This window comes from Pristiophorus japonicus, chromosome Y, assembly GCF_044704955.1.
Source record: "Pristiophorus japonicus isolate sPriJap1 chromosome Y, sPriJap1.hap1, whole genome shotgun sequence".
Classification (NCBI taxonomy): domain Eukaryota; kingdom Metazoa; phylum Chordata; class Chondrichthyes; family Pristiophoridae; genus Pristiophorus; species Pristiophorus japonicus.
In genome coordinates this window covers 40,086,523-40,096,245 of record NC_092011.1, presented here as the reverse complement: position 1 = coordinate 40,096,245, position 9,723 = coordinate 40,086,523, and the positions used below count along the sequence as shown (strand labels likewise).

At 44.0% G+C, this 9,723-nt stretch overlaps 1 protein-coding gene across 1 annotated transcript in view; it reads left to right on the top strand.

The window, feature by feature from the left end:
- The first annotated feature begins 9,020 nt into the window (after window positions 1-9,020).
- Window positions 9,021-9,723, top strand: part of LOC139241105 (homeobox protein Hox-A3-like) — a 7,006-nt gene continuing 6,303 nt past the window's right edge. The window contains exon 1 of the mRNA XM_070869797.1: window positions 9,021-9,405. Within this exon, the coding sequence (XP_070725898.1) occupies window positions 9,021-9,405 (385 nt within the window). The remainder of the gene's footprint in view (window positions 9,406-9,723) is intronic.

Below are 9,723 nucleotides of genomic sequence, written 5' to 3'. Positions count from 1 at the left end.
ACATTTATGGTTAGTTGTATATGCACAGATCAGCCATGATCTTATTGAATGGCGGAGCAGGCTCGAGGGGCCAAATGGCCGACTCCTGCTCCTATTTCTTATGTTTCTTATGAGTGTGTGTGTATAGTTATATATATTCATGTATGTATGATTATGTGTGTTTGTCCATGTGTGTACAATTATATAATTGATATATGTATGATTATGTGTGTTTGTCCATGTGTGTGCAATTATATAATGGGTGTATGTGTGATTATATGTGTATTGTTCATGTGTGTACAATTATATATAATTGGTGTATGTATGATTACATGTGTATTTGTTGATGTGTGCACAATTATATATAATTAGTGTAGGTCTGATTATATGTGAATTTGTTCATGTGTATACAATTATATATAATTGATGTATGATTATATGTGTATTTGTTCATGTGTGTACAATCATATATATAATTGGTGTATGTATGATTACATGTGTATTTGTTCATGTGTGCACAATTATATATAATTGATGTATGATTACATGTGTATTTGTTCATGTGTGTACAATTATATAATTGATGTATGATTATATGTGTATTTGTTCATGTGTGTACAATTATATAATTGGTGTATGTATGATTATATGTTTGTTTGTTCATGTGTGCACAATTATATATAATTAGTGTAGGTCTGATTATATGTGTATTTGTTCATGTGTGTACAATTATATAATTGATGTATGATTATATCTTTGTTTGTTCATGTGTGTACAATTATATTTAATTGGTGTATGTATGGTTATATGTATGTTTGCCCATGTGTGTGAGATTATCTACACACATCTATATTACTAGTTACTTATTAAGATATGCGGCATCTGATTAACTCGGCGCCGTCGGTTCAATGTTGATCCACTTGTATCGTCGGTACATGTGCTGGGTAGCTCCTGGTTCCGCCACAAACCGCAATCCTTGCCCCTCTTGCACAACTGGTGCAGCGTGCTGGTGACTTGGCAGCGGGAGACAGTGCTGTGGTATTCCCTGGCTCCCCCAGTACCCTCTCTCACAATGTCACACGGCTGTGTGGGGCCGGGGCCAGCCAGAGATGGGATTTCCCAAACACGGACAGCGATTATCAGCACAACTTCACATTGTCCGCTGCTCCCCCGCCTCCCCCACTCTCATTCCAGCCCTCATTTCAAAAATGGAACATTTACAACACAAGGCGTAACGTATTTTTATTTTATTTAATGGGGCGGTGTTCATACACAATACTTTATCCTCGTATCTCGGCACCAAGATGCAGTCTTGGTAACTAGTAATCTACCAATAACTTCAAATGAAACATCTAGTGTTCAAAGGAAAAATATCCCCTTGTATTAATGTTTTGCTGTGTTTTTTAAAAATGTATTTAAGGACCTGTGACATATTTGTTAAGGATAAGCCAGGCGAGTGTTTGTAACTTAACATGAGGTGGTGATGAGGTGTGGGGCCGGAGGGGGGAGAGAATCTGAACTGCGACCCATACAGGCCAGTAAAATATAAACCAGATATGACCATGGGACTGCTTTTCAATTTAGATTTCTAAATATATATATTTTTTTTATTATTGAAAGTGGGGTGGGAGAATTATAAGTCATTTCTAGAATAGAGTGTTTTCATCCAGGTAAGAATGGGGGCGATTTTTTACAAAAATGTTAATTATGGAGAAAGTTACGTTTTAAATGGGTGCAGGCTACTGACAAACTTTATTTTTTTTTAAATTACCAAACAAAGAATTAGCATTTCAGAGGTTTAGGAATAAAATTCTTCACTGTGATTTTTGTTCAGCAAGGTTTAAATAAATGTATTTTCATTTTAACTCTCTCTCTCTCTCTCTCTCTTCCCTCTCTCTGATTTCTGCTCAGCAAGGTTTAAATACATATCTTTTCATTTTAACTCTCTCTCTCTCTCTCTCTCTCTTCACTCTCTCTGATTTCTGCTCAGCAAGATTTAAATACATAATCTTTTCATTTTAACTCTCTCTCTTCCCTCTCTCTGATTTCTGCTCAGCAAGGTTTAAATACATATCTTTTCATTTTAACTCTCTCTCTCTTCCCTCTCTCTGATTTCTGCTCAGCAAGATTTAAATACATATCTTTTCATTTTAACTCTCTCTCTCTTCCCTCTCTCTGATTTCTGCTCAGCAAGATTTAAATACATATCTTTTCATTTTAACTCTCTCTCTCTTCCCTCTCTCTGATTTCTGCTCAGCAAGATTTAAATACATATCTTTTCATTTTAACTCTCTCTCTCTCTCTTCCCTCTCTCTGATTTCTGCTCAGCAAGGTTTAAATACATATCTTTTCATTTTAACTCTCTCTCTCTCTCTTCCCTCTCTCTGATTTCTGCTCAGCAAGGTTTAAATACATATCTTTTCATTTTAACTCTCTCTCTCTCTCTTCCCTCTCTCTGGTTTCTGCTCAGCAAGGTTTAAATACATATCTTTTCATTTTAACTCTCTCTCTCTCTCTTCCCTCTCTCTGATTTCTGCTCAGCAAGGTTTAAATACATATCTTTTCATTTTAACGCTCTCTCTCTCTTCCCCCTCTCCTCTCTATCTCTCTGCCTTTGGTAAACTAGACAAGGCATTTTAAAGCGAATCGGCCCTTTTAGTGTGTGTGTGTGAGAGGGAGAGAGGCTGTGTTTGAGATGTTGAGGGGGCTGAACGATTTGTGAATAAAGTTGCAACCGTTGTAAATTTGTGTGTGTGTGTGTGTGATCATTGTCGCTTCTTAACGCCTCTTCCAATTCTGCCGACTGCAGAGAAATTTTCCCAAAACACAGAGTATTAGCAAAAAAAATCCCGACCGCCGCAACCCTGAATGGTCCATGTGCGAGCGAGAGAGAGAGAGAGAGAGAAAGGGGAGGGCTGAATAACCGAGCGAGCGGCGGTCCCAGAGAGCATGTCTTTCGCTAACACCGGGGGCTTAACACATAATGCTCAGCACGCACAGAAACAGAGAAGTTAAATATGTGTGTCCCTCTCGCTTTGTGAATGTTCCGGGTTAATGAAATATCTGTAGCATTGAAGTGTTACTTCCCACTGTGTGTGAGAGAGAGCGATTAATGTATTGTATGTGTGTGTGAGATTAATTCCTTTTTTCTGTGGTGGGGGGGGGTGGGGTGTTATATTTATAAAAAATATCAAATTGGCTAGATGTAATTTCATAATCTTTTATTTTTTCGGTTGTGAACTGCAATGATCTGTGTTCGTTCAATTACTCAAGTTTACCATCAAAGAAAAACTCATTTCTATTCACACCTCCCTCCCTCAGCCCCCCCACGCCAAAAAAAAATCTTAATCAATGCAAATTATTGCAAAATTTTTCAGAATTACATTCTCCTTCATGACGTTTGATTACGTCTGACAGTTCCATCCTCCCTGTCCCCCTCTCCAATAGAGACCAGTAAATGATAATACGCTTTGCTTGGCATCATTGCCTTGAAGAAGTCAAGATTATCTACTAGTTGGGTTATATATATATATATATATATTTATGTGTGTGTGTGTGTTGTAAGATTGGCTCGCGTTTTGTGTTTACCGTTTTGTTTATAGATTAATTTTATTTCATCTCTCTCTCTCTCTCCCTCCCTCCCTCGTTCGCGGATTTACAGCACAGCCTCCTCAATAAAGGTAAGGGCAAAAAACTCAACACCCGAGCACTAACGCAACACTTTATTACAGCCATGATTTATTGCAGCCAACGCGGTTCAATGAAAGTTCACGCCGTTCGCTCGCTTTGGGCCGCTCGTTTGAATTTTTTTTTCTCGAAAACCCACACATCAGAATGGGAAGGCGAGCTGAGGAGGGAGGGAGGGGGGAGGAGGGAGGGGAGGGGGGCGAACGAGCCAATTTCCTGCCGAACCGAATTCCTCGAAATTCTTTGTTGGGAAAATCTTGCAGGCGCGTTTATGTTGTCGGAAATAGAAAAGGAAACCAATTTTAATTCCAAACATGATTTATCAGAGCGAGGGAGAGAGATCATATATATACACACACACACATATATATATATATGTTTTTAATTGCAATTTTGCAACATTTTCATTTTTTTTTATCAATCGTGAGATTTAAAATTCTGGTGGGCTTGATTTTAAAGGCGAGCAACTCGCCATTGATCTTATAATTGAATATAATATACTCTTCACACGGGATTGCAAAAAGGCCTGGAGAGTGCGGAAAATATCTAACAGCCCCCCCCCCCTTAATAAATGTTTTATATATATATATATATATTTGATGTTAATTCTTCGTTTGCAATATTGCTAGACCGCGTATTGCTGAACACAACCGCAATTCTAGTTCAGATTCCGTGGGCTAACACAGCCACACACACACCAAAGACCGAAGATTAATTTATTTGTCTTTTTAATAAAAACACACGGATTAAAAATAAAAAATGTTTTTAAGACAATGTTGATTATTTCAGACTCGGCGATCGGCGGCCAATCAGTCAGGAAAACAATACAATTTCTCTCTCTCTCTATATATATATATATAGAGAGAGAGAGAGGTGATCTATCTGCCTCTTTCTCTGGTGTTAGCTGGCCCAAAAGAGATTTACTGGCGGGCGAGATTTTCGGTATAAATGAATCAGCCTGGCGAAGATAATCAGTCGATACGCTGTAAATGTTTAAAGCTGTTTTATCTGGCGCGGCCGAGGCGAGAGATTTTTTGTAAGGTGTTACGAAACTTGGGAGTTTAAAAAATATATATATATGCCCTTTGCCCCAAACCTCCTGCCCCGATAGGCCGCTGATAAATCCCCGCTCCCGCTGAAAAAATGTCCCAAACACTTACAATAAACACGCCAGAAAAATACCAGAGGCAAATGAGCAGGGTTATTGCAGAGAAATATATTCTGCTCTGGGGGTATGTATAACCTCTCTCTCCAATTATGTGAGGGAATCAGCCTTTCTTTCCTGGATTCTGAGGGGCCTGCATACATTACTAATATATTTGTATTATTAAATTGTATTTAACTTTTAAGAACAAGGCGTGTAGTTTAAAAAGCACCAGTGTGTGTGTGTGTGGTCAGAAACATGGGTCTGGACAGGCAAGAATTTGAAATAGTGTGCATTTAAAAGATTCCTACCTACACACACACACACACCGCACTGTGGCTGTGTGAGAGAGAGAGAGGCTAAAGGGGGATGAATAAATCGCGGTGTGTGTGTGTGTGTGTGTGTGCATCTCTACTCTTTCTGGGTTTTAAAAAAAATTGATGGCACGGTAACATTCATTCTCTGAGTTACCTTCTTATAAAGTCGCTTCTTGGTCAGAAGCATTGCTCCCAACATGATTGAAGAGCGGCCAGTTATATATTTTTTCCTCTCAATACATTTCACACACCTCTCCCTGCAAAGGTTGAATTGGTACTCTTCTCTCTCTCTCTCCCCAGCTCCTTTTACCCCAAAGTCATTCAGGTAAATATTTATATTTTAACCCTAACCCTTTCACAGGGGAGCGAGTTAAGAGCAGCAACATGAATTACAACAATGCAAGACATAATTTGCTGGTGCCTTACAGAGTGTCGCGGGTTTTAATTCTAAAGCAGTTTATTTTATATATATATTTTAACACTAACCTCCTGTCCCCCTCTTACCGTTTGTCAGCCCTCTCCGAGAATCCCTTTGTGCTCACACCCCGAACACGGCCATCAAATCTTTCCCTCAACAATAAACACGCGGATCAAAGCCCCTTCAAAAAAATATATTTTAATTTCTCTCTCTCTCTTTTACACAAAAACAGAAACCGGGACACACATAACAGGATGAATGTCGAAGGCGACGCGCGGGGCTAATTTTCGGCACATTAAAAAACACCAAAGCCAACAATATATTCAATCGGTTGTGAATTTCTGTGTGAGTGTGTGTGAGAGTGAGTTAAAGTCGGCTTGAACCTCACGCGTGTCTATTGTCCAGTCACCCAACCCCACCTCCCCATTTCTGTCTCCTAGTCGCCACTCGTTCCAAAGTTAAAATCTTTTTTTTTAAATCTTTCCCCTCCCGATTTCTCCGAACACGCAGAGCGAGAGAAACCGTGGCAAAACCGGGGTTTAAAACAAATTAAAATCCAGGCAGATCACATTCAAAATAATTATTAAAAACATTAACTTTATTTTCATTCAATGTCCACAGGCTGTTAATATCTGTCCCGCTTTAAAATAAAAATGCTGCATTTCGTTCATGTTCTAATCTTTGTGCCTCTGTGTGTGTGTGTGTGTGTGTGAATATCTCTTTTTCTCCGTCTCTCTCTCTTTCTCTCCGTCTCTCTGTGTCTCTCTATGTCCCTCTCTCTGTCTCCCTTTCTCTCCGTCTCTCTGTGTCCCTCTGTGTGTGTGTGTGTGTGTGTGTGTGTGTCTCGCTCTCTGTCTCTCTGTGTCCCTCTGTGTCCCTGTGTGTGTGTGTGTGTGTGTGTCTCGCTCTCTGTCTCTCTGTGTCCCTCTGTGTGTGTGTGTGTGTGTGTGTGTCTCGCTCTCTGTCTCTCTGTCCCTCTCCATCTCTCTCTGTCTCTTTCCCTCCGTCTCTCTCTGTCTCTCGCTCTCTTTCTCTCCGTCTCTCTATGTCCCTCTCTCTGTCTCCCTTTCTCTCCGTCTCTCTGTGTCCCTCTGTGTGTGTGTGTGTGTGTGTCTCGCTCTCTGTCTCTCTCCATCTCTCTCTGTCTCTTTCCCTCCGTCTCTCTTTCTCTCTCTCTCTCTCTTTCTCTCCGTCTCTCTATGTCCCGTTCTCTGTCTCCCTTTCTCTCCGTCTCTCTGTGTCCCTGTGTGTGTGTGTGTGTGTGTGTCTCGCTCTCTGTCCCTCTCCATCTTTCTCTGACTCTTTCCCTCCGTCTCTCTCTCTCTCTCTCTCTCTCTCTCTATTTCTCTCCGTCTCTCTGTGTCCCTCTGTGTCCCTCTGTGTGTGTGTGTGTGTGTGTCTCGCTCTCTGTCTCTCTCCATCTCTCTCTGTCTCTTTCCCTCCGTCTCTCTCTCTCTCTCTCGCTCTCTATCTCTCTTTATCTCTCTCTGCCTTCGTCTCTCTCCATCCCTCTCTCAAACGCACACCAAAAATGCTGTGGGCAAGGAAGAGCGATTTGAAAACGTTTGCCATCACCCAGTGCATTTTCACCGAAGCAGTAGTTTTTAAGGGGGGTTTAACTGCAGGAGATAAACAATTACACCACTCTCTCTCTCTCACACACACACACTCACACTTTCACTCTCTCACACACTCTCAAACACACACTCACACAAATACACTCTCACACACACTCACACAAATACACTCTCTCACACTCTCTCAAACACACACTCTCTCACACAAATACTCTCTCACACACTCACACACACACACACTCTCACACACACACTCTCACACTCACACACACACTCTCTCACAAACACACACTCACTCTCTCACACTCTCTCTCACACACAGTCTCTCTCACACACACACTCTCTCACACTCACTCACACACACACACTCACACACTCTCACAAACACACACACACATACTCTCTCACACTCACTCTCTCACACACACACTCTAATAAACACACTCTCACACACACACTCTCTCACACTCACTCTCACACACACACACTCACAAACACACTCTCACACACACACACTCGCTCACAAACACACTCTCACACTCTCTCTCACACACACACACCCTCTCACACACACACACACTCTCTCACACTCACACACACACTCACAAACACACACTCTCACACACACACACTCGCTCACAAACACACTCTCACATTCTCTCTCACACACACACTCTCTTACACACTCTCTTACACACTCACACAGAGGGACTCACACTCAAACCAGATCTGTGCTGAGGCCGATTGTCCCCACATCTCTGCAATCTTTTGAAAATTAACAACAAATAAAAACCATCATGCTATTTCTGGGAGTTCTCTCGCCCCCCACCCCCCCACGCCGGTATCTACCAGATCGCAATATCCACCCGAGGGAAACTTTTAACACTCGGCATTGTTAGGGAAATCATTCCGGCCCTTTGTTGCTGTTGCGAGCTCTCTGCTTGGGGAGTTTATTCTCACTGTCTCACACGCACACACACACACACACACAGACACATGTCACCGTTCACAGGTAACATCAAAGGAGGTGCGAGGGTGGGGGGGGAGGGGATGGTTAGCGAATCTAAAACTAAGTCTAGTTAATGTTCTATTTTTCACTCCCTCTCTCTGTCAATGTCAGCAGGTTGGAAGCAAATGTGACTCGAGGCACCGGGAGTGACTGCGGGAGAGGACGAAATTGATTGCCAAATTGGGATCTGGACCTTACTCTAACCATTGAACCCCTCCATACACACACACACACAAACACACACACACGCCTCCCCACTGTTCCGGGGTGACACCCTCTCTCTCTCTCCCACTCTCTCTCACCCCCCAAACGCACACACAGACCCTTCCCTCCCGACTGTTCCGGAGTGGCACCCTCTCTCTCTCTCCCACTCTCTCTCACCCCCCATACACACACACAGACCCTTCCCTCCCTACTGGTCCGGAGTGACACCCTCTCTCTCTCTCACCCCCCATACACACACACATACCCTTCCCTCCCTACTGATCCGGAGTGACACCCTCTCTCTCTCTCCCACTCTCTCTCACCCCCCATACACACACACAGACCCTTGCCTCCCTACTGGTCCGGAGTGACACCCTCTCTCTCTCTCTCACTCTCTTTCACCCCCCCAAACACAAACACACACACCCTTCCCTCCCCACTGGCCCGGAGTGGCACCCCCTTCTCTCTTACCCCACTCCCCCCCCCCCCCACTCCAAAATTGGCAGTCGCTGTAATCACTAGAGGAGAGGGGAGGGAGAGGAAGGCTCAAATATTCGGGGTGTCCACTCTCCCGTTCTCGACTGGGGGAGGGGGGGGGGGGGTTAGGGAACATCGGGGAGTAAAGGAGACCAGTGGGAGGGTGGGGAGGGAAGAGGGTGGAGGGTGAGGGGTTTGGAAAAGGACAATGCAAAAGACACTATTCTACGAGAACTCGGCGTTGTTTGGCGGGTGGGCACGCCAGGATTGCAATGGCTTCGCCGCCCACCATCAGATGTGCCAGCAGCCCCAACAACACCAGCCCCAACAACACCAACCCTGCTCTGCCCAGCCCTCAGACCCGCTCACCGACTCGGCGCCGGCGCCCACTGCCCAGGTCCCCGACCCGGGGCTCCGGCGCCTGCACTCGCCTCCTGCCCATCCGGACGCCGCGACGAGTTCGGCAACAGCGGCGCCTGTCTCAGCGGCGGGGGGCTCCGTCCCAGGCGGGGACCCCCCCAAACAGATCTTTCCCTGGATGCAAGAAAGTCGGCACAACGGGAGGCTGAAGCCGACGAATTCTCTCCTTGCAGGTACCAGCGAGCGCAGATCCACGTCTCTCTCTCTGTGTCTTTCTGTGTGTGTGTGTGTGTGTCTCTCTGTGTGTCTGTCTCTCTCTCTCTGTGTCTTTCTGTGTGTGTGTGTGTGTGTGTCTGTCTCTCTGTGTGTCTTTCTCTGTGTGTCTTTCTGTGTGTGTGTGTCTGTCTCTCTCTCTGTGTCTTTCTGTGTGTGTGTCTGTCTCTCTCTGTGTGCCTTTCTGTGTGTGTGTGTGTGTGTCTCTCTGTGTGTCTGTCTCTCTGTGTGTCTTTCTCTCCGTGTCTGTCTGTCTCTCTCTGTGTGTCTTTCTGTGT